Source organism: Callospermophilus lateralis, chromosome 5 (assembly GCF_048772815.1).
Source record: "Callospermophilus lateralis isolate mCalLat2 chromosome 5, mCalLat2.hap1, whole genome shotgun sequence".
Lineage (NCBI taxonomy): Eukaryota > Metazoa > Chordata > Mammalia > Rodentia > Sciuridae > Callospermophilus > Callospermophilus lateralis.
In genome coordinates, this window is record NC_135309.1 from 16,469,992 (window position 1) to 16,494,334 (window position 24,343).

General features: G+C 49.0%; 1 protein-coding gene across 1 annotated transcript in view; it reads left to right on the forward strand.

Annotated features, from left to right (window-relative positions):
• Positions 1-1,105: 1,105 nt before the first annotated feature.
• Positions 1,106-24,343, forward strand: part of Lcp2 (lymphocyte cytosolic protein 2) — a 43,379-nt gene continuing 20,141 nt past the window's right edge. Inside the window, exons 1-6 of the mRNA XM_076855683.2 lie at positions 1,106-1,381; positions 5,652-5,714; positions 8,537-8,583; positions 19,515-19,580; positions 20,024-20,055; positions 21,164-21,198. Coding sequence (XP_076711798.2) covers positions 1,304-1,381; positions 5,652-5,714; positions 8,537-8,583; positions 19,515-19,580; positions 20,024-20,055; positions 21,164-21,198 — 321 coding nt within the window. The 5' untranslated portion in view covers positions 1,106-1,303. The remainder of the gene's footprint in view (positions 1,382-5,651; positions 5,715-8,536; positions 8,584-19,514; positions 19,581-20,023; positions 20,056-21,163; positions 21,199-24,343) is intronic.

Here is a 24,343-nt window from a genome sequence, read left to right on the forward strand (position 1 = left end):
GCATCACCGTGGGCACTGAAGAGGATCACTTAGTAGAAGCAGAGAGGCTGACCCCTTCCTCTGACACTGTGACAGATGGTGCGTGTGTGTGTGCACATGTGTGTGTGTGTGCGTGTGTGTGTGCACGTGTGGGCTTACAGATGCATGGAGCTTTGGATGAAGAAGCTAACTTGTATTTAGAGGCCACCGTGTTGCATGGACATTTTGCTTTTAGACCCAGGACTCACCCATGCCAACAAGCTGCTCAGTCTATGAGAAGTTCACAGAGTCTCAGGCGGAGGAAGAAAGCAGCAGATTCCTGTCTCCTACTTCAGGGGATGTGCTCCTTGGCTAGAATATGTGGTAGGATCAGTAGGACACAGGAGCCAACAGTCAGCACATAAGGTGGAAACCCAGTGAATAGAATATACGACACTGTCAAATAGAAATTGTTAAATTTTTTTCTTTCTAATTTTTCCCTTTAAGTATATCCAGTGAAATGCATCTCAACATTGCACATAGAATCCTGTTTTCTTTCTTCACAGCTGTGGAAACTGAGAGGCCTAGATTTTCAGTCCTTGCCTAAGACTGTCCAGCCCAGAAGCCTTCACACCAGGCAGTGAACCCTGCTCTCCCCACTGCGGGGCCCGTGCAACCCTGGGTGCCCAACCCGCCACTCACCCAAGACCCCCTCATCCTGAAAGAAGTGAAGAAGCCGCTGAAGACCTTTGGATGGAAATGGAGGGTTAGGAGGGGAGGAGGCTGTGAGGCGCTAAGAGGCCACCTTCCCCACCCCCCAGCTCAGTGATGTGGGAATTGTCTCTATTTTAGGTCAACTGTCAAAGTAGATCTGTATCTGCAAAGCCCCAGCCAGGCAGGAGAGGGGTCCAGGGCTTTGGGGGCCAAGAGTTGAAGGCAAAATACTGGGACTGACCCTGCAGCCTAGGTCTCCATCACTGCCCTCCCACTGGGCCAGGGTGACTGGGGCCAGTGGGGAATTACCAAGCCTGTCTCCTCTCTCTGCATTCGAGCCCCCGGAGCCCAGCTTCCTTGTTTACTTATTTAGAAGCCAGCAGAGGAAGTGGTAAAGGAAGCTGGCTGAGTCGTTTTCTGAGAAGAGACCATATTTGCTTGCAGAGGAAGCCGTTGCTTTCTGGGATCTGGTGACGGCAGAAACGGCCCCTGCTCCAACAAGGGGTGCTCCCAAGGGTGGCTGGGAATTGGAAGAGCCAAAGACACCTCAACTTGTGGATTTAGGGGTTTTCTCTGTCCATGGGTGCTGTACCTCGGCCTAGCTGGTGAGCTTCCTGCCAGGTCAACAACCATGGCACTCAGGAATGTGCCCTTCCGCTCAGAGGTCCTGGCCTGGGACTCAGACAGCCTTGCGGACTATTTCAAGAAGGTGAGCCCTGCTGTTTCGTAGGTGGTCGGGCTGCTAGTGCCCTCTGTGAGCTGGCGGAGGCTTGGAGATGGACCTGGGCAGAACCCAGGAGGAGTCTAAGAGAGCAAGGCACCCACCTCAGGCAACCTTGTTGGCAAAGTGGGTGCTGTGCAGAGCACTGTGTTTCCCTGGCAATGGGTTCTGGAGGGAAGGATGCTCTGGAGAGGGAGCTTTCGAATCCCTACTGTGTGCCGGGATCTGAATTGGGTGTTTTATGTAGCCACTGTCCCATTGCACATGCCCCATTGTCTTGTGAGGTCAATACTGTCAGCCCGTTGGCTGAGCTACAGAACCAGCCCAGGGAGGTTAAATGGCCCAAAGCCCCAGGGACCACATGTGTCGGAGGCAGGAGTCGAGAGGTGCCACTTTGGTTTCCAAGTTCTTCCTCTGAGATGCGGAAAACTGCTATGATGGCTAATGAGGTCAAGTCTGCTTACTAGAAAGGGCAGACAGAGTCCTAAGGTGGGGGAGGCACGGGCAGGGGAGGAGGGATGGATGGAGGGCCACAGGGAACGATGTTACTTACGGTGTTTGGGCATTCATTGCTCATGGCCCTGAAAGAGAAGTCCTCAAGCTCTGTCATCAGCCAGAGTCTCAATGGAGTTTCACGAGTCTCCGGAGACAGGCAGAAAACTGCTAAGAGTGGCTGGAATAGGGGAGGGAAATTGAGCCCCCGGAGGTGTGGGGCTCAGCGAGGCAGAGGCAGAAGCTAAGCTTCTGGCAGAGCGGTGACCGGTGTTGTTCTCCGACCTTCCAAACTTGGAAGGCATGTTCAAGGGTCCTTATGCTTGGTCATCTTGATGGGGACCACATTGATGCTTGAGCAGACCTCAAGTCATGTGACTCGGTTAGAGACCCTCTACCCCTGTCTATGGGGCAAAATGTCTTATGACAGGTCTTTGAGCTTCTGACACCCCCTTCCATGCAGGCTGGCATCAAATTCAGCTGATCTTCCAGACCATGATACAGATGCGATGATAAAGCTAAGACCATAGAAATCATCTAATTCAACTTTCTATTTCTCCTGGGCAAACTGGGATCCAAGGGGCTGGAATAGACTCCCTAGGACATGTGGTCAAACCCGGGATCGATTCAGTGCGATGGTGTTTACAGTCACAACTGTTCTTCCCCAACCTATAGGAGAAAGTGCTAGTGTGCTGATCTGGGTGTGGCATGGGGGGCCTCAGCCCCCAGATCCTGTTATTGCTACTTTTTGTGCATTTTATTTCTGTTACTTTCCCCCATAAGTTATCATAAATCTAGCTTTCAGCATTGTAGGCACAAAGATCACTGGGGGACTGACTTCCGAATAGCATTTCCAAGTGCTTTTCTCAAAGTAGACCACAGGTCAAGAAAAAAGTGAAAACTTCCAAGATGACCCATTAGCTCACTGAAGGAAGGACAAAGGAATTTAGGGTCATGGAGGCAAAGTCTGGGGAGAGGCGGAGGGGCTCAGGCAGGCGCCATCTTCAAGGCTGACCAGGAAAATTATACAACCCGGTTGAATGACTGAGGTTCTGTTGGTCAAGTTCCCAGCGGAGCAGGCAGACAGCCCACAGTCAGGGATGATCCAGGGAGACACCAGTCTGCCTGAGTTGGGAAAGGAGTTCTCAGAGATCTCAGACCCCAGCAGAAATGCACAGTGCTGGAGCAAGTTCCCCTCCTGAAATAAAAGGACAAGGGGGCTGAGGATGACCTGTGTTCTTGGAAGTCCCAGCCCAGCACAGAGCTGGATAGAGACCTTCACATCCTTAGCCCCAGCCCCCAGGGAGGGAGCTGACCAGGGAAACTCACCACAGGGTCGTTTGGAATGAGCCATTTAAAGCATCGGTCAGCAAGTGCAATGTCCACAGAAGCAGAGGGTCAGGCCATGTCCAGGACACCTTCCACCACCTCTGGAGTCAGGCATGCCTTGGTTTGAGTCCTGCCGCTGCCATCTGCTGGCTTGGTGACTTCCTTGGGTTCCTTTGATTCTTAAATTCCTCCCCAAGAAAATAGAGATACTAACAACTAACCAATGGGATGATCATGAGGATTAAAGAAAATAATGTGCCCAAGGCAGTCAGCAGAGAGGGACCTAATTAATATTCAATTTTCCTGGTCCATTACTTGGTCCCTATTTGGGAATGACCAGACAGACTGGCAGAGTTTTGTGTCCAGTGCCTCAGACACGTGGGTCTCATCCTGTATCTGGCATGTAGGACCCTGAGGACATGAGGACATGAGACCTCTAACTCCTCCAATTCCTTTGGGCCTGCCAGGAGAGCACCCTAAGCTGTGCAGTGTGTGGAGGGGTGGGGGGGCACTGGCTCCCAGCCATTGTTCCAATCCCAGCGTAGCTCCCAGCTCACTGTGTGAGCTTAGGAGAGATCCTTCCCCTCCTGGACCTCAGCCATTCTACCTACAAAGCCAGGTAACTTCCCTAAGTCAGTGCTACCAAGCCTGGACGGTCATCTGAATCACAGACGATGCTTGTTAGAATACAGACTCCAGGACCCCAGCCCAGATCTCACGGGTTAGGAATCCAACGTCTAGGTTCTAGTCTGGAGGTCTATCCAAGGATCTAGAGTCCAAGCCGGGACTCTGAAAAACCAGCCATTCATCTGATAATGATGACAGCAAAAATGATTAATTAAAGTCAACTGACTCTTCAAAAAAACAAACGCCTGCATGTAGATCAGAGAGGCCAGGGTCCACAGTGCTTTAAGCACTGACCTCTAACCCAGTTTTCTGAATATAACATTCACTCTGCTCTTTCAATCAAATGGTGACAACAATTGTATTTACTTTAAATGTATGTTGGCCATGAGATAAGAACTTACTGAATTAAATTAGGTTCACTTAATTTTGGGGGGTTTGGCCCTGGGCTTTGACTCTAGTGCCTCACACGTGTTAGACATACCCTCTGCCAATGAGCTACATCCCCAGCCCTGAACTTGTCCTCAAAGAAGGCTACAAACTATGAGTTCCATGCTTTTGGAGGAGAACCTAGAACCCCCAAGTACAAATATTTAGCACTCAGTACTCCAGACATCAAGTTTAGAGGTTTAGAGATATTTTGAGTTATTGAGGACAAGGTGAAATGGGTCCTTCACACAGTTACCAGTTGGTTTTGCGAAATAACCAAGACCCTAAAAATGATTATTGCTATTGATCCTACAACCTTTCTGAGAATCTGACTTATCTTAAATAAGCAGATTAAAACTCTTGCAAAAGAATATTCATAGTGCTCTATATTTTGATCTGGGTGGATTATTAAACTGTACTTATATTTGTTTACTTCACCTACTATTTGTAAGTAATATTGTTATTAAACAAGGAGTGTTCCTGGGTCTGGGGCTATAGCTCAGTTGGTAGAGTTCTTGCTGTATGCACAAGGTCCTGGGTTCAATCCTCAGCATCGCAGGGGGTAAAAAAAAGAGGGGGGAGGATGTCCCTGACAGACTAAAAGCCATCCTTTGGTGTCTGAGTGCCACCTCCATCACCTGAAACCCAAGGAATCTCATGCAAGTTCTTTGACTCTCTGAGCCCTGATTTCTCATCTAAAAAGCGGGAAGACTAAGTGACTTAAATAATGGCTTCAGCACTCAGAACTGTGCCTGCTACAGAGCAAGCATTTGGTATTAATTGGCAGTTTTAATTTTCATTATTAGAGTGGCAGTTTGGTAAACAACCTAAATGTTCAGCAGTAAGGGGGGTGATTAAATCATCTTGTGGCCATTAAAATCGCGTTTAAAATGAGTCTGTCATAACAGTAGGCAGAGCTGGTATTCTTATTTTTAGTACTTTAGAAGGAAAAAGGCAGAGAGGAGAAATCATCATCTCACTATGTTCAGAAAAATGCAAGGGAAGAAGGACTGTGGGAGATGCAGCAAGGTCACCAAGGTGGTCTTTGGGGACAAGACCACGGATGGTGCTTCTTTTCTGCTGTCAGCTCCTCTCCACTTCCCCCAGGAGCATATGGCCGGCCTCTCATGGGCCTCGAAGGCAATATCTTCCCTGAGGGCTCAGCCCCAGAACCCGAGGGCCAGCAATTCCTCAATTTCAGGCAGTCTCAAGGGAGTGGCTACAGCAGGGCTGCGCTGGGGACGGGCCCCACTGTTAGACAGGGAGAAGGGGAGGCTCTCTAGCCACCAGGACCGCAAATCACTAAGCTCTGGGGCAGGCAAGGGAGGGAAACCGATGGCGGGAGCCTGCCTGTCTCTGACGGCACCTTCCTCTCTCCCTGCAGCTGAACTACAAGGACTGCGAGAAGGCAGTGAAGAGGTTCAACATCGATGGTGCCCGGTTTTTGGTAAGTTCTGGCCAGTGGGATGCATTGAAGCCAAAGATGTTCCATGCTTTTCCCAATGACCATAGGGCCAGCTGGTCTACCTGGTCCCTGTGGGGGACATCACCTTCGTTATCTTAACTACTCTCCTCTTTCTCACTAGAAAGTTCATACACATACCAAACACACTTTTGATAATGCTGTCTTCAGTGTATGATAGTTTTAAAAGTGTTATGAAGGGCTGAGAATATAGCCCAGTGGCAGAGCTCTTGCCTAGCATGCACGAGGCCCTGGGTTCCATCCCAGCACCACAAAATAAATACATAATTAAATAAAATAAATAAAGTATAAGACTGAAGTTCAGGGACACTTAAGGACCAAGCCATTAAAGGAAAGGGTCCAACTCCAAAGGTGAAGGCAGAGGCACTGAGCTGTGGTCAGGGAGGGGATCTGAGAATTTCCCTGGAGAGGATATTTGGCCTGTGGTCAAGAGAGAGCCTGGGCTGTACCAAGCCACCCTCTGGGCACTCTGCCCCACTCCTTAGTAAAGAAATGGAACAAGATTTCAAGGGTTCTGTGGGTGTAGGGTGTTTCCATCGGGATTCAGAGTGAGGAGGACAAACTGAGTTGTGTGCCTCTGTAAGTTGCGGTCAGTAAAGAACATGACCGTGAGACTTCAGGCCAATCACATGACAGTTGCCCCTCAGCACACCCATCCCAGTCTTAGGTGGCAACCCCGCCACCAACATCTGCTGGAACTTCCTTAGGAACAGTGAGCTTGCAACCACCCATACTTACCTGCCCTTTCTGGGCACCTCTGGGTCCTGTGCTGAGACTAAACATGGAGTCACGTTAGTCTAAGTTCTGCTGTCAGGAGCCATGTCAGGCCACCCAGCTAAGTCATTCATTCCCTCACCATGGGCTCCCTTGACAAGCACTTCCCTGAGCTCTTCCTCCCTGCTGGCCCCTGCTGTGTGATGGGTGAAGAGGTGATTAAGACATGATTCCTGGCTCTGGAAGCTCATCTTATAGAAGAAAGCAATCTTCAGGAAGGCCTCCGACCACTTCATTTCCAGATAAGAAAACATGTGCAGAGGTGCGAAGAGATTTGTCCTAAGTCACAGCCCTGATACAGTTACTTATCACAACCTAATCACACAATCACTTTACTCTAAGATTGTATGGGTTTTTAACAATTTTATTTGCTCATACTGAGCTTTAAGCCAATAGACTTCCTGGAGTTCTGCTGTTGTCATTCTTGAAATTACTACAAAACACTAATATTTCTTTCTTGTACCTTTAGCACTGAGAAAAGAGGCATCACTCTTGAGTGGGAAGGGAAGGAGACGTCTCTGAGGAGGGTCCTGGCTGCCTGGGCCACCTTGAGCAAGCCCTTGCCCTCTCTGAGCCTCCCTTGCTTCCTCATCTGTTGACTGAGCATGTCACATGGGGTCATAGCAGATGATGGCTCCTCTCAGCTCCTTGATTCTGTGGGTGTCAGGTGTGATGGGACCGCTGTTTCCCTGGTAGAGAGATGTCATCTGAGCAGCCACCTGCTCTGCTCCACTCTTTGGCATCCATCAGTCCTTTGGAGAATGCACACATTCCACTCATTGTGTGACCATGAGGAAGTGACAAGAGGGGCAATAGAAGCATAAGAGTAGGTTGCAGAATTCGGTGCCTGCTCTAGGACCTGGAATATTTACAGGCAGGTTCCACCCTCTATCACAAGTGCTCTGGGTACAATTTGGAACTCCTGGTCTAAGCTCTAATGACCCATCTGTTATCCCTTCCAGCTTTAGAACATCCAGGGCCATTCTGCTATTGAAGGAATTAGCTATCCTTCATTCCCCCTCCCTCCCTTCCTTCCTTCCTTCCTTCCTTCCTTCCTTCCTTCCTTCCTCAGAGTAGTAGGTCTTCTAAATCTGTTTTGCCACCACTTTTTGATAGAATCCGATGTGCTGGGGAAGGGGTTCCTATGCTTCCAGAAGGCATAAGCCGGAGAGGAAATGTGCTTACTACATGTGTCTGCACATCGCCAAAACCTGACCACAGTGGCTTAGGGGGTGATCTTTCTCAAATAATAAGAAAGGTACAGGTGGGTGCTCCAGCTGGTGAGATGCTCAAGGAAGTCAAAAAGAAAACAGGCTCCATTCAGCCTACAGAAAAATTGGTGGCTACTGAACTAAAGATTCTAAGCTGGCTACTTCAACTCCAGGCCTCAGTGTGCACTGCAGACAGGAGGAAGGGGAAAGGCAGGAGGCGCATGGTGGATGGTAAATGTGTCACCCTGGGGTAGGACCATTCTGGAGGAAGGAGATGCTGATGCTCAGTGGTGAGGAAGAGGAGGGAGGAAGGAGAGAAAGCAGGCCTGGCCAAAGCCTGATCTCCTTTGGACTTTGGCTGACACCCTTCACCCTCTCCATCCTGCCTCAGGAGGTCTGATAAGCCAGGTCAGAAACTTCTCCAAAGATCTGGATCAGATAAATACAACCAGCACCTTACCAAGAAAACTGAGGAGGGCTCTGAATCCTGGGATAGAAGTATAGGAAACATTCATGACATGGCTAAGTCAGCCCACAAAACCAATTCTGTTTGGTTGCCCAGATTTAGACCTCGCTGCAATTATTTAGTTATTGAATTCAAAATTAACTGTCAACATTTAGAATTTGGGTTGTTTCACCTAAGATCCCGACTTTGGGATTCCCTTTGGAAAAGTAGATCCCAGCTGCTCTTCCGGTGCTCTGGTCCCCTCTACTGTCTAGTGTCTGACGTGTGACTTTGTGCCTGGTTTCGAGCCCCACCTGTGGGTTGTAACCTGTCTGCCACGTGTATCTTCCTTTCAGAACCTGACAGAAAATGACATCCAGAAGTTCCCTAAGCTCCGGGTACCGTAAGTACTCCCCGACTCCATGGGCAGTTTGGGAGGCAGAGTTTGGAATGGGGAGTCAGTTATCTGCGGGGTAGATGAGTCAGTAGCACGTAATCAGTCACTTGAACGAGGAAGGCAGGTAGGACGGGTGAGGACAACGGCAGGCCATGGGAAGAGGGGTCTCATGGTGACTTAGAGAAAGGAAGCCACAGACAGAGCCCAGCTGGTAGGTGGATGCTCTTGTCAAGGACAAACTCAAGCTGGAACCATGTTTTCATTTCGCGTCTTTCTGATGGGGTAGCTCGGGCCTGTGACAATAGTACCAGGGTCAGGGGGCTTGAGGTTTCATCATGGTGTCACCGTCGACTTGATGATGGCTTGAGTGTTCTGTACCTCCATTTCCAGCTCAGCAAAATGAGAATTAAAGCAGTTGAAGGATGGGGGGTGGAGGTCAATACTAACTGCTAGGGAATGGCTGACAGGGTCATTGTGTTAGAGGAGTCTTGAGAAAGGCAGCCGTGATCGATTACTGATGTCTGCTGTGATTGATTACCGATGTCTGCTGTGGGTGCTGAAATGGGAAGTTGTGGTACAGATATTGTGACCTGTCCTTCTCATTCCTCAAATACCTATAGGAGCCAGACAGATGATATGAATGTGTAAATGGGCCAGGTTAAAACACTAAGGCCTGTGGATTTGTCTTTCATTTTACCACCTTTGAATAAAATGTGACTATGGAGATATAATCCTCTGCTAGAAGGAGGATTGTATAGCATAGTTATGATTAAATAGTAACCATCCTAAAGCTTTCATTGTTGGTGAAACAATAGGGGATGGTGGGCACTGATGTCAGGTCCCATTCAAAGAATGCTACAGCTACTCAGCATCAACCAACGTGGACCCGTTGATGTCCAATCTTCAAATTTACCCCGAGTAGCGGAAAATATGGGTTTTATGGGATATATCTCAATTTTTAAACATTGGCTCAAATATTTTTAAATTAACCTATGGACTAAATTTACTCTGGGTGCTACTACTTTGAGATGTCTATTCTGGGCATTCTCTGAGGTTCCTTCTCAGAGCTCATGATGACAAAAGGAAATATCCTGAAGGAGCAGGAAGAAAGATATTAGAGTAGGTAGGAATGTCAGAGTAGCTAAAGAAAAATACATCTAGGATGATTAGGTTTCCCTTGATGGAAGGGATGAAGGAAAAGAGGAGTAAGGATTGGCTTTTGGAGCTGTCTGTCTCTAGGGACAAGTATTGTGGAAGATTGTTCAATCTTTCGAAGAATTTTCTCTAGCCACATGTGGATATTTAAGTGTAAAATAAATGTAAAATCCGGTTCTGCAGAGCACTAGCCGTATTTCCATACAGGTATGTGGTGACTCCCATAGTAGTTCCTCCTCATTGGCAGTTATTTGCAGTTTTGCTTTCCACATTTTCAGTTACCCATGGTCAATAGTGTTTGAAAATATAGGAGAAAGGGAGAGGGAGAAGGAGAGAGAGAGAGATTGATTCCCCAAACTTTTAAAATGGGACATTGTTATAATTTGTTCTATTTGTTATTACTTAGTATTGTTAATCTCCTATTGTGTCTAGTTTCTAAACTAAATATCAACAGAGGTGTGTATGTGTAGGAAAAGCACAGCACATAGAGGGTCTGGTATTATCCATGGGTTCAGGATCTCCCGGGGGGCTGGGAACATATGCCCTATGAATAAAGGGAGGGCTGCTGCAGAATGGAGAGTAAAGCTATAGAACATGTCCATGAGTGCAGAAAGGGAATGCTCTAGGGACCAACCACAGTGCTTCTTTAAAGGACAGACCTTAATACCCAGGGGTCAAACTGGTGGCTGGTGGGTCAGATCCAGCCATAGATACAATAGGTTTGGTCCATGCTGTGTCTTAAAATCAAGAAAAGTCTCACAAATCCAGTTTCTTTAGAAACAAATGGAAGATGTGGTGATCCAAGCTCCACTTTTTATTATTGTGGCAACAGTCAGCTGGGTCTGATGTCCACTGTCTCATTTAGCTGGCATTTGTGCTCCCCAATTGGCCATGGCCCTCACCACTTCCTAAGTGATTATCCTAAGGTGCTCCATTTTTTTTTTTTTTTTATCTTATGCATGGAGACTTTGTTTCTCTGACCAAGATGAAATACTAGGAATAAGATTTACTTTACCACCAGTCAGAACATATTAAGTATCAATTTTCAAGACACTGGATGCCATACAATGACAGACAGGAAGCTAAGGTGAGGAGTCCTGTGATTGTCCACTGCTTTGAGAGTCTCCAGGCCACCTTGCAGGGAGCAGGGAACTCAGGCAGCCTCTGTGGACAGCTTGGAGGCGGAGCCGAGAGTCCAGCAGTCTAGAGTACCTCAGGCAGATGCCAGAGGGGAGAAAACTGGATAGAGAAAGTTCTGGAGAGTTTCAGAGGTCCCTCCTCAGTAGAGGGCTAATCAGTATACACAAGTGAGAAGACCACTTTCACCAAGCAAAAATCAAAACAAAACTAAACCAAACCCCGCCCCCAGTCAGAGTGGAGGTAACAGTAGTCAAGTGGTCACAGAGCCAGAAATGGTGCCTGTTTCTACCAATCTGCTGGAAAAAGTCCAGATTAACAGTCACTAAGTAGAGTGTGTAAAAGGACCTTGCCTCAGTAATGAGAAATAGTTATCCCTAATCTAAAGAGGTTTCTGGTTCTGATTAGCAAATCTTCAGAGAAAGACTCAAAAGAATCAAATTATTTCCAAAAATATGTGTAGGAATGCAAAAATATTCATTACCCCATGAAATAAAATTTTACAGTGTTAGATATCTAATCGGACAGTAAACATACCCATTTCCATGCAAATAAACAGAAAAATAAGACCCAGAATGAGTAGAAGACCAACATATCAAAAGTGACCCATAACTGACACAGACATTAGCTTTGGCATTCAAGAACAATAGAACTGTATCCCATGGGATTAAAAAAAAAGTTAATTTGAGGCATGGGAAATACAAAAAGACCTAAAGAGAAATTTTATAGGTGAAAACTATTTTTTTTCTGAGATAAGAAATAAAGTGTTGGGGAATAATAGTAGGTTAGACATCACAGGAAAAAAATTGGTGAATCTGGAAACAGAAATAAAAACTACTCAAAACAGAACAAAAAAAGAAAATAATTATTATGAAATGATCAAAAGAGTATTATAGGACTTTGGAGACACCTGGAATAGCCTAATAGGTGTATAATTAAAGGTTCTAAAGGATAGTAAACAGTGCATGTGGAGAGTGGGTGACAGAAATAATTTGATGAAATACTAGCTAAACTTTTTTAAAGTTGGATAAAATTTAAAAAAACAGCTTATCTAAGAGTTTCAACACACCCTAAACCCAAGTAGCAGAAAGGAAACTAACACAAGGTATATTACAACCAAATTGCTTAAAATAATTGATTAGAAATCAATTATGTAGGAAAATCTTATAAGTAGTCAGAGAAAAAAAGGTCACATTGTGTATAGAGGAACAAATACAAGGATTACAGCCAATTTCTGATGAGAAATAAGGCAAGTGAGAAGACAATGAAGCAACATTTTAAAGTACTGAGAGAAAAATACTGTCAATCTAGAGTTTGATACCCAGCAAAACTATATTTCAAATGTGAAGGGGAAATAAAGACTTTTTCAGACATGCAAAATCTGAAAGAATTTGTCACCAGTGCTGACTTGCACCACAACAAACATGGAAGAAAGTCCTTTAAGCAGGAAATGACACCAAATGTTAATCTAGAATTATAAAATCAAGAGAATGAAGAGTACCAAAAATGGTAATTATGTGGGACTACATATATACTTGACCCTTAAGGTTATTTGAATTCCCATCTTCCAATCCCTATACAAAATTCATACTTCGTTAATTTAGGGAACTGGTTACCCTCAATGAGTTGAGCCTTTGTTAATCGCTCAGGCTACAGAGGTAATAGAGAGAACTGGATTATAGAACTTTATTCCATGTGTTAAAAATCCCCATTTGCAGGACACTCCCATTCTAATGGGAGGTTCAGCTACATAATCAAAGTAATTGTACTACAACTCCAGCAGGGCTGTGGCATTTGCATGAACCAGTCCAAGGGGAACAGGAAGACAGGGGTCATTTTCCCCATGGTATTCAGGGAACACTTCTGGGAGGAGGAACTTCAAGTTAGGTCTTAAAATATGCCATGGTGGTCAGGTGAAAAATGGGTCGCAGGCTACTCTAGGAGTGTGTCTGGGTGGGGTGGGGGCATACTGCAAAAGCACAGGCCACCCATGTATTTGGTGGAACAACTAGTGGACCAGAGAGGCTGGGCTTCTACACAGGGGTGTCGAAACAGAGTCTAGACTGGTGGGTAGCCATGTGTGGGTCACAATTCATGAAGGTCCTAAGAGTGTTAGTGGAGCGAGCGCACCAGGGGTGATACCAGAGTCAACCTGGGTCTTGGATCTATCCATATCCAGCGGAGCATAAAGAAGACTTAGAGGAGGTCTCAGATGGACACTTGGGACCTAATTAGGAGATGCTGGGCATGATTCTATGAACAAGGTAGCCCTGGGACTGGAGCTGTGAAGATTTGGAGTAGGGAGACTTAATAAGAGCTGTAGAACAGAGATGAATAAGGAAGTTTCAGGTTGTAAGATGCCCTTTCATGCTGAGGCTAAGCTCAGCTGATGCCGTTGAGCTACAAGGATAAGGGGGGTGAGAGGTGGCTGCTCAAGGATGTGGAAGGGACAGTCATAGCTCTTGTGTTGCAGGTGGACAGGGTTGGGGACTGCTCTAGCCACATGAAAAATGAAACCGAGCGTGGCCTATGGTACAATACCCTCCACTGTGACTGAATGTAGGCCCCAGACGAGCCATGAGGTCTCCAGGGAATATGAAGGGTAACATGAAGACCATGGGGAGTGTCAGCTGGGTGGCTAGTTTTAAGTGCTATTTTAGGTATAAACAGGCAGATAGGAGTGCTTAATGAGGTGAGTGCACACTCGGAGGCCAGATTCTTGAAACCTAATTCTGCCATCCATGAGCTACGGAGTGTGGACAAATTATCTCAGCTCTCTGAGGCTCAGTTTTCTCCTCTATTAAGTGGGGATAATAATAAAACCTACCTCAAAGGACTGATCAGAAAATGAGAGCGAGTAATTCTTCCTTTTTTAAAAATCTTGATTAGCATCACTTCAAATTTTTGTCAATTATTCTATTTTGCTAGAGAGAGAGGATTAAAGAATAAAAAGGGCGTGAGCTGACTTTGCCTCCTACCAGTGGTGGGACCTTGGGTAGTTGCTTCTACAGTCTGAGCCTCAGTTTCCTTGTCTGCAGAAGGGCAAAGAACTCATTCATGGAGTGGTACATATCAAAGGAACCTAAATTACCTAGCACTGTCCTTAACACATGTAGATGTTCTAATTTATTTTGTTCCCTTGTATAGAGGTTGATTTGTCTTGATTGTCACTCTAAAAAGCCATGGAAAAGAAATCATGTTTTTTATGTATAGCACCCAAAACAGGATTATGCTCCTCAGAATATCTCTATTTTCTTCCCTCAGTGATTTAAAAAAATTAAAAAAAAAAATCAGATTTAGATAGATTCCTGAGGAAGACTTTCTCTCAGTCTTACAAATGTCGTTCCTCTCTCAGGACACTGTGGATCCCAAGACACCCCAATATTGTAGTAATAGAAGGTTCTTAAAGAAAACAGTGAGGGTTCCTTTGAGAGGGCCCAGGTTCAACCTTGTGGCATGTCTGAGAATGGTCGGGGGGGTTGGCAGGACACATGTTAGGATCTGCTGATGTCTATTTGGAATTAATTGAAGGAGAAGATGTTTGAGTTTTATATTAAAATCCCAGCATACCTTAAAAAATAAGGAGCCGGGCATGCTGGGGTGGGTGGTGTAGTTAGCAGATAGATGTTAGATAATACTGTCTTGTAGCATTCTCAGGGTCCCATCACCAGTAGCAGAATTAGGCTGGGAAACTTAAGATTCCATCAGAGAAGTAACAGAAAAATCTGTTTATAGCAGATATGGCCTCCAGTCTCTTCTGCATAGTACCTCGTTCTATTCCTGAGATAGAGAACACGGGCAGGCGGGAGAGGATGGTTGAGAGGAAGGGACTCAGAGGTACAAAGAGCATTCTTAGGTCTTTGAAAGCTATAACCAGCCCTCCGCAAAACTGAAGCAATTACAAGGTCTGACTCCAACATGTCCCTTCCCCACACCGCGCCCTTCCATCTATTGACTGATCCCTCCCAGGTACCCCGTCTCCTTCATGAAGGGCGCCTACTCCCCAACTGCCACCCCTTCTCCTCCGAGGCAAGGTCAGTGAACTTGACTTCTGGGCTCAGCGCCACATTGACAAAGCCATGTGGCCTGTGACAGGCACCTCTCTGCATGCCTACCTTCCTCTTTGGTGAAAATGGACTGCTCCTGGTCGCATGTGGCTGGAAGGGTCGTGCGGCACAAGTGAAACCCACGTGGGAAACTGTGGTCAAGGACGAGGGCGAGAAGTGAGAAGACCACACTGCACCCCCGATGACTCTTTCCCACCCACACCCATGCTCTCCTGTGGCACAGATGGCGGCGAGAGCCCCTACCAGCCTGCAGAGAACCATCTTGGCTCCTCTCTGGCTCCTCATGGACAAGGAAGGTTTGGAAGGTCTGGCTCTGGTTCTCGGAGGCTGATCTTTGTCGGCAGAACACGTTGTTCCTTGAGGGACGGATAAGATGCGAGCAGAGGGCAGGCTGCTTGTGTGAGGAGGGGCTGAGGCCAGGGGTCCTGGGGGGCATCAGAGCCCACTGTGCAGGTGCCTGCCCTCCCGGGGGCCTGGGGACATGCTGTCCTGGGAGGGATCAGCACCCAGTCTGAAGCTGGAGTCAAGGGAGCAAGCCTCCCAGGATGGCAGGAAAGGAGGAGAGTGGTCCAGAGACCTGGCTATGCGAGCTATGGTGAGGACTCAGCCCCCTGTGTGACCATCCGGGCTGCAACAGTAGAGTTTTCGTGAGAAACCGCCTGCTCTAACTGTGTGCCCTTGTCTCCTGCCTGCCTGCCGTTATTATAGGAGAAAAGAAAGTAAAGCAAAGGGGGGCTCTAGCAGAGAGCACCTGAGGGGGGCGCTCTGAGCATCGAAGGACAAAGCAGACAACACTGTCTCCAAATCTGTTACTGTCTGATGTCACCAGGAGGGCTGGGGACTACCTCTGTATTCTTTGACAATCAGGTGTGCAACTCCTCCTCCATGTGGGTGGAGGAGTTTTTAACCTTAGTCGGTCCTCCCCAGAACTGTCATGGTGGCCATCCTATTTGGGGGGCTTCATCTACGAGTCAATCCCATGTTAGTGTGGACACGGGTCAACAGCTGGTCAGAAGTTACCTCAGTGCGCCTGCGCTACTAAAGGACTCTTCTTCCCAGATAACTGGAGATACTGATAGCCCAAATTCTTAGCTTTACATCAACATCAACGGACCCTCTCAAGAGTTAGTCCCATTTATCCTTTTCTCGTGACATGATTTCCAACTAGCTCCCTTGCTTCTGTTTATTTTCTACAAAATTAACTATCACCCTTTGGAAATTGTTCAAAGACGACCCTAAAGTAGTTTAAAGAACACTTGTGACCTTGCCTGCATTTCACTGCGATTACTCAGGCCTATGTCCTACTCAACAGGAAGTAGCTATTGATTTGACTTCACCTCCTCTCATTCCCTGGGTGATTCAGGGTCTCCAGTCCTTGACGAGGGATATTAGGTATTGACTAGTAGTGAGGTGGTCTCCAAGTCTCCTGGTTCCCCTTTTTATTTTAAAAGAATCCTCAGTGTCAAGGATAACAGGAGTTATTTCACAAGCTTTTCTGGTCATAAGGGCCACCTGGGCACTGGCTGATGTGACTGAGCCCCAGACCTCTCTTTGCAGAGTCTGATCACTCAGACCTCAGGTGGGCCCTGTGATCTGGGTTTGCAGCAGATGCACCTAGGTAATCCTGATGATCAGGCCTGCCGGGGATTCCCCATTGAGACCCAACCCCTTATTATGCTTATAAAAAATCCGGGATTTAGGAAGGGTCAATGCCTCATCTAAGTCACACGCAGGGTCCAGCCTTGGAGAAGGACATATCACAGTCAAAGTCTCTGTGCCTGCAGGTTCCATGCCTGTGCGTCATCAGGAGAGACCTCAGACTGTGAAGATGACATATGGCTCCATCATGAAGTTACTTAGGGATGCAACTGGGCTGGAACCTGGATCATCATAGGATGCCACCTTGCTGCAGAGGCCTGACTTCCTGTGGGTGGTGGAGCCCTTTCCCTGGGGCCAGCACAGCCCCCACACAAGGGGAGGCAGAGAGAACTACTTACTGTCTAAGGCTGCCTCTCCCCTCTGCCTCTTTTCCTGGTCCAGAGTGAGACCTGGTGTTTGCTGACAAGAGGGAGAATGAGTCACCACCGGCCACTCACTGTCACTGGGGTGACACATAACTTTGCAGGTTTGCGCACAGGGAGCAGCCACCTCCCAGCCCTGTATGCAGCATGGTCACCCAGCCACCTGGCTGGGCCAATAAGGGTCCCACTGGCTCAGCGGGGCTCCCTGAAGCCCGTCAAAACAAGAGGGTCCTGGAAGGTCATGTTTTGCTACAGGCTGGACTTCGGGGCTCACGCTGCCCCCTCAGCTCTGTGCCGCTCGCTCCGTGGGTTCTGTGGTTTGGCATTTCCTTCCTCACCCCGTTAGAGCTGGAGCAGCCGCAGTCTGGTTGTTGGTGATACGGTAAGAAGCCATACCGCAGAGAGCGCAAGGCCTTGTGGAGGTCTGAAGCAGCTTTGTGAGCTGGCCTGAGTGCCGTGGGACGGGGGTGTTGAGGTGAGGCTCAGCCTGCCTCCCAAGGCCTCGCTGAAGTGTCACCTCCTTCCTTGTTGAGGCTGGAGTGTTTTAAACTGCAACCCAGCCCAGCCCTGCACATGCACGCCCCCGCCCAGCCCCCCACCACTGCGTGTATATAATGGCATTTCCTTATTCTGAAGTCACCTCCTTATTCACCGTTTATCACCTGCCTTGCCCTTCAAGCCATGAGCTCCTGGGTCTGCTCTTCTCACTGGTGCACCTTGGGCACCCAGCAGATTCCCTGGCCCGGAGGTCCTTAGTGCATATTGTTGAGTGACTCAGCATTGAATGGGAGTGGCCGCTGTAGCCAGCACCTGACCTGGCCACAGTGCAGGACGAGAGCAAGCCTCCCCGACCACAGGTAGGAGACCTTCAGCATGCCCACCTCCTCACTAAGCAACCATTTAAAGGAGCCACAAATAATCATGTCACAAACATTCTGATGGCATGATCCAGAGGTGCCTAGGGAGCCCTGGGCCCTGCTTTAAAGCACCCGGCCGGGGGGTTGCTGAAGTCTGAGTTCCAGCAATGATGTGGTTGTGGAGGCTTAACCATTGTCCTCCTTCTTTGTCCTCTTAAGCTCCCAGTATGTTATCAAATTCACCTGCCTGGCCACTGTCCTGGGTAGCCGCAGTTCCCTGGGGAGTGGAGAGGAGGGGGTGCGAGTCGATGGAGGGATGGAGGGAGCAGTGGATCTCAAGGGCTGAGGACTGCACTTGCTAACTCAGCAAGTGTGTCTTAGACCAAACTTGTCACCTGGAGATGGTCATTAGGTGAAGGAATGTAGATGGCAGGTCACTGTCATAGATGGCAGAGCTCAACTGTGTCTACTCCCAGGGAGCTTCCCACACAGAGAAGTAACCCAAGGACAGGGGCATCCAAAGGACTCTGGCTTGGACACCAGAGAGGCTGGCTTGGAGGGTGCTGTGTGAACTGGGGAGACTGGGAGACTGGGGGGCACCCACATTACCTTCCTTCTCCTTTTCAGTCCTGGGGATGGAACCCAGGGCCTCACTCGCGCTAGGCAACCATTGGACCACTGAGCTATGCCCCCAGCCTCCGTGTCCCTCTTGTTGTTGGGGCCTCTATTGCCTCTTCTGTAGAATGAAGTTGGACCCGACCGTCTCCACGGCCCCTCACAGTTGCACCAAGTCTCTGGGGAGCAAAGGCGCGAGAGCTGGCATGGACGCCCGCTGCTGGGGTGCGCTCGCGGTGTGGTCCTGGTGGCAAAGGCACTCTCTGTCCTGGGGCCCGAGGACTTGCCAGTTCCGACACGCAAGCCCCTGAACACAGGGGTTCTTGAGGAGTCTTGGCCAAGGTTGGCCTCGGGATGGGCGACTCAGGAAGCCTCTCTCTGTGCCCTCGAGGAGACAGACGGTTTTTCCAAGTCTCCATGAGAACCCAAGTCACTGAGGAGAGGCAGGGAGGAGAGCATGGTAGACGACAGGACGCAGAACACCCCATGAGAGGTTGCAGTAAGGGGCGGGGATGTAGAGCACTTGCCCAGCATGCGCAGCCCTAGCACCGCCAAAGGGGGCAGGGAAGAGCAGAGTTTGTGATAAAAAATATGCAACGGGCAGCTGATGCCTCGAAGGCCAGGAGATGGTCTGATGGATGCTGGGAGTAAGACAACAAAACAGCACAAGGATGTTTGACCAAGAGTCAAGGGTTGTCATCCTCAGGAATAACAGCACCATAAACTCTGCCCCTGTAGTATCCAGATCCCAAGGCAGCAGCATCTCAGAGGAGGGGACCAGGTTTGAGCTGACAAGTCCCAAGGACGGGCTCAGAGCTAGATGCTCATCCAGATGCAGGTCAGCCCAGGGGCAGAAGCTGGGGGACCAGCAGGGCAAGCTCTGATGCCAAGGTCAGGTGGCAAGTTCTGGGAGGAGGTGAGGAGACCCCCTTGGAGTTGAAGGTGTGAGTCTGGCTGGGGGCCTTCAAAAAGAAGGCTGGTCAAAGTCGGCCCAGGGGCTCTGAAGCCGGAGAGTTCCAGGTCACTTCTGGGCTCAGCGGAAACCTTGAGGCCAGGAGATGATGTTGTTTCTTTTTAATTTGTAGGATTCTCAGCAAGTTAAGTCAAGAAATCAACAAGAACGAAGAGAGAAGGAGCATCTTCACACGCCGGTGAGTGGGGCACTCAGGTGGGGCTCGGGGTGGATCTAACCGACCCAAGAATTTTTGAACCCAAGTTGAACCCTCAAAGGAAGCCACAGAACTAGTTTTGTTCCACTGTTTGACCTGCAGGGATCCTTTAAGTCCTGGGGGGTTTTGAAGATGGTGCCCGAGGAGGGGAGGGGTCCCCTCTTCCTGCCCTGCCCTGTCCTGGCATCTAGGACATCAGGGGGATGTCCCCCCAAGATGGCAGGCAGTCACAAACTCCCAGTGGTTCCACCAATGTGGCTTTGGTGGTTTCCAGAATTGGGGGGCAGCAGAGCCCTGGTTGCCACAGGACACCCTCCTGGGCAGTGAGGCATGCTATCCGCTGGGGGCTCATGGGCAGGGGGGCACTGAGGGAGGGGCGCTCCTCAAGTTGCAGGACCCTTAATGCCATGCTCTTTACCTTGCAGACCCCAAGTCCAGCGGTTTCCAGAAGAGACAGGTAAGGGTGTTAGGGATGAGAGGCATTGCTTTAGGGGTGATAGATTCCTCAAGTCTTCTGTCCTCTGATTCCCAGGGCTCCTCGGGTGCCAGGGAGGTGACCCTACTCATTTGCCTGCCCATCAGTTTTTACCTAGAGAAAGCTTGGGTCTCAGAGAGCAGGAAAGATGGCATTCTGCAGGATGCCTGGATTAAGGCCACTGGGCTCCTTGGCAGAGACAATGAGGGATTCTGGGAGCTCTGTGGGGCTGTTGGAAACTCCCAGCCTTTGCCTGAGCACCTGCCCTGAGCCAGGTCCCCTGCTTCTGTAGATTCAAAGCAGTTTTCCGCTGTTAAATTGCATGTAGTGTTGAAAGGCAGATTCCTGGGCCCCACCTAGTCCTGCTGAACAGGAAGCCCTAGGGATAGGGTCCCAGGGGACTGCATGTTTTAAAACACTCTGAGATGACTTCTATGTGCATGAAAGTTTGAGAGTCATTGTTACTTTCTGGTAGAGTGAGCTCCAACATAGAATTCCAGGGTGATAGCAAGTTGCTATTGTAGTCTGTTTTCTGTTACAATAACAAAAAACTAGAGGCTATGAGGTTTATAAAGGGAAAAAAGGTTCATTTTGTTCATGGTCCTAGAGGGCCAAGAGCACAGTGCTGGCATTTGCTCAGCTTCTGGAGAGGCCTTCATGGCCGATGTCCTCACCCAGTGGGACCCTTGAGAAAGTGAGGAGGTGGCACACTGTGGAAGTGACCGAAACACCACGGGTAATCTTCTCTATAGCAACTTGCTTTCGCGGTGACTAATCCAGTCCCGTGAGACTCAAATCGCGCCTGTGAGACCTGGTCCTGTCTCAAGAGACCTAACCAATCTCTGCAGAAAGACCTCACTCCATTGGGAGCGGGGAGCCCCCAGGACTGAGGACCTCTTCTAGGTCCCACCCGCTCTCAATTCCACTGCAGGGATCAGGTTTCCACAGGAGCCTGTGAGGCTAATGGCATCCAAACTGGAACAGAGGGAAGGACGCAGGCCTGGGGAGGGACCGCCGGTGGGGGAGCCGCTTTGACTTTCCCTCAAGATGGCTTCTTTGGTGCTGATGACGGTGTTGTCTCCTCCCACAGAAAGCCGTGAAGAGGACGGGGGCTGGTCATCCTTTGTGAGTATGGCGGGGCTGTCCTCTGTAGTAAGGAGAGGCAGTGCCCAGGGGGACAGGCCTCTGATAAGGTGGTGGCTCCCCCGGGGCTCAGAGCGTGTGCGCTGCCCAGGGCCAAGCGCTAAACGGCTCGGCTTTGCAAGCCCTAGGTCCTGCCTCCTGCTCAGCCCTGCCACTGAAACACGAAGCAGCCACCCACAGTGTGCCACAGGCCAGCCTGGCTGGGTGCCAACAAAGCTCCAGTCACAAAAGCAGAAGGGGCTGGACCCAGTCCCCCGCAGGAGTTTGCCGACCATGCCGTCACTCACCGTTGTCTCGCCCACAGAAGTCCCTTCCCCGTCCCTGTCCCAATTCCACCGTTTCCTTCCTAGAGCTCGAGGCTATAGTGATGTTCCTCATGGTCTTACGTCCCCGTTGGTGGCCCAGAGAGAAAGGGATTTCAGAGTAGATCATGAGCCCTGAAGAGACCTCCCTCCCGACTGCAGCTGACTTTTACATTTGAGGGGTCACAGTGGCCCCTTTCAGGGTCTGAAGGGCTCTGTGCATCCCCTCCCCGCAAACCACACCCAGCGCCCACAAAGCCAGACTCAGCTCAGAACCCTGAAGGATCAAAGTCCAGTGTGTCCAAGGAGCAGTTCAGGAGCCACAGAGCCCCCTGGGGTGCGCCTGGTGTAGCTAGCGCTCATGGTCAGTTAAGGGCAGCCCTGGGCCAGGCCGCCTGACCCCGCGTTGAGCCGTCTTTCTGGTAAGCGCCACCTCTGGGGCCGGCAGAGAGCAGTGCCCGCTGCCCTGTCTCCGTGGGGCTCCTGTAAATGAAAACATTACATTTGGTGTTTCTATGGGAAAACAAAGAGACACAACAGATTTATTTGGTACAGAAGGGAAAATAAGGCTAGAACTTCCAAAACAAAAACTGTCTGTGTTTTTGTGGAGAAGCAGTCTGCCTCACACTCCTGCACTCAGCCTGAGCAGCTGTTCCCACGCCTCTGTAAACCCGGGGTTTCCAGTCGCTGGTGGCTAGAAAACTCCATAGCTCCGTTAGTGCCCCGCTCTGCTTGGGGACTACAGGCACATAGGCAGAGATGAAGAGCCCAACCACGTGAGCATACACACGGCAGAATAAGGTCACCAACAAAACACAGGTGCACATTAAGGGCCAAACAGGTGGGAGAAAATCATGGTTCTAGAAGGAGAAGTGCCTTGGAGACAGGCTCCTGGGGCTGGTGGAAGGTCAGGAGCCACGGTCTGAGGTAGACAGGCTGAGGGGGGTGTGTTGAGGTCCTCGGAGGCAGAGGCTGGAGAGGGGCCATCTGTCCATGGCTGGGCCATTGTTCCAAAGTCCCGTCCTTCAAAGGTGTGGTCCACTGCTTGCAGTTTCAGAGACAGGGACAGGGAAGCTTAGGAAGGTGTTCGACCCTCGCTTTGCATTCTTAGTCACTGTTTTTTTTTTTTTTTTAAGCAGCATTATTTTTATTTTTAAAATTATAAACTGGCTTGACATTATTGTCTTACTAAAGAAATTTGACCTTTTTTTTCAGCTTTGCATTTTAGAGGGTTTTTTTTCTTTTTTTTATTGGTTATTCAAAACATTACACAGCTCATGACATATCATCTTTCATACATTTGATTCAAGTGAGTTGTGAAATTCCATTTTTACCCCAAATACAAATTGAAGAATCACATCAGTTACACATTCACAATGTTTACATAATGCCATATTAGTGACTGTTTTATTCTGCTGTGTTTCCTATCCCCTACTATCCCCCCTCCCCTCCCCTCCCATCTTCCCTCTCTACCTCATCTGTTGTTGTTCAGTTCTCTCCCTTGTTTCCCCCCCTTTCCCCTCACAACCTCTTATATGTGATTTCGTATAATGTTGAGGGTTTCCTCCCGTTTCCATGCAATTTCCCTTCTCTCTCCCTTTCCCTCCCCACTCATCTCAGTTTAATGTTAATCTTTTCCTCATGCTCTTCCTCCCTGCTCAGTTCTTAGTTGCTGTCCTTAAATCAAAGACATTTGGCATTTGTTTTTTAAGGATTGGCTAGCTTCACTTAGCATAATCTGCTCTAATGCCATCCATTTCCCTGCAAATTCCATGATTTTGTCATTTTTTAGTGTTGCATAATACTCCATTGTGTATAAATGCCACTTTTTTTTATCCATTCATCTATTGAAGGGCATCTAGGTTGGTTCCACAGTCTAACTATTATGAATTGTGCTGCTATGAACATCGATGTGGCAGTATCCCTATAGTACTCTCTTTTAAGGTCCTCAGGGAATAGTCCGAGGAGGATGATAGCTGGGTCAAATGGTGGTTCCATTTCCAGCTTTCCCAGGAATCTCCATACTGCTTTCCATATTGGCCGCATCAATTTGCAGTCCCACCAGCAATGTACAAGAGTACCCTTTTCCCCACATCCTCGCCAGCACTTGTTGCTGTTTGACTTCATAATGGCTGCCAATCTTACTGGGGTGAGATGGTATCTTAGGGTGGTTTTGATTTGCATTTCTCTCCTCAGCTGGGAACGCACAAGGAATCTTCCCCAAGTCACCATTGAAGCTGTGGGGACCTATAGGGGACCCATAGACAGGGTCCTCCCCTTACTGCTGCTTCTTCCCCTGCAGCCCTCCTCCCGGAGCCCTGGGGCATGTTCATTCACCAGCTTAACTTTGCTGTGACAGCCATGAGCTGCTTGTCCCTTGGTGGCCGAGGTGCCACCGCTGCTGGGAAATCATTGCCATGACCCTCTGGTGTCATGGATGCCTGCGAAGGCCATCACACAGTACCACGGACTTCCTATCCCTGAGGCCCACAAAGAAGCAAAAATAAATTACAATTAGATCTTGGAAGTGGTGGAAATTCTTTTCCAAGAGGGCAGCTGTGACTTCAGTGTCCCATGTCGTGAAGGGCAGTCGTTTCTGTCCACGCAGCTCTCGGCAGGAGGAACGGCGCAGGCCGGCTGCCCTCCCTGACGGGTGGAGTCCATCCTGGGGGGCACAGGCTGCTTTCCCTGTCCTCCGCGGACCTGGCCTTCAGTGCTGCTGTAGCTCACGATGAGCAGAGTTTCTTTGAGCCGAGGCACACTAAGAACAGGCGTGGCGTACACCAGTGTGGCACGAACGATGTCCTGCGCCTTTGTCCTTTCTC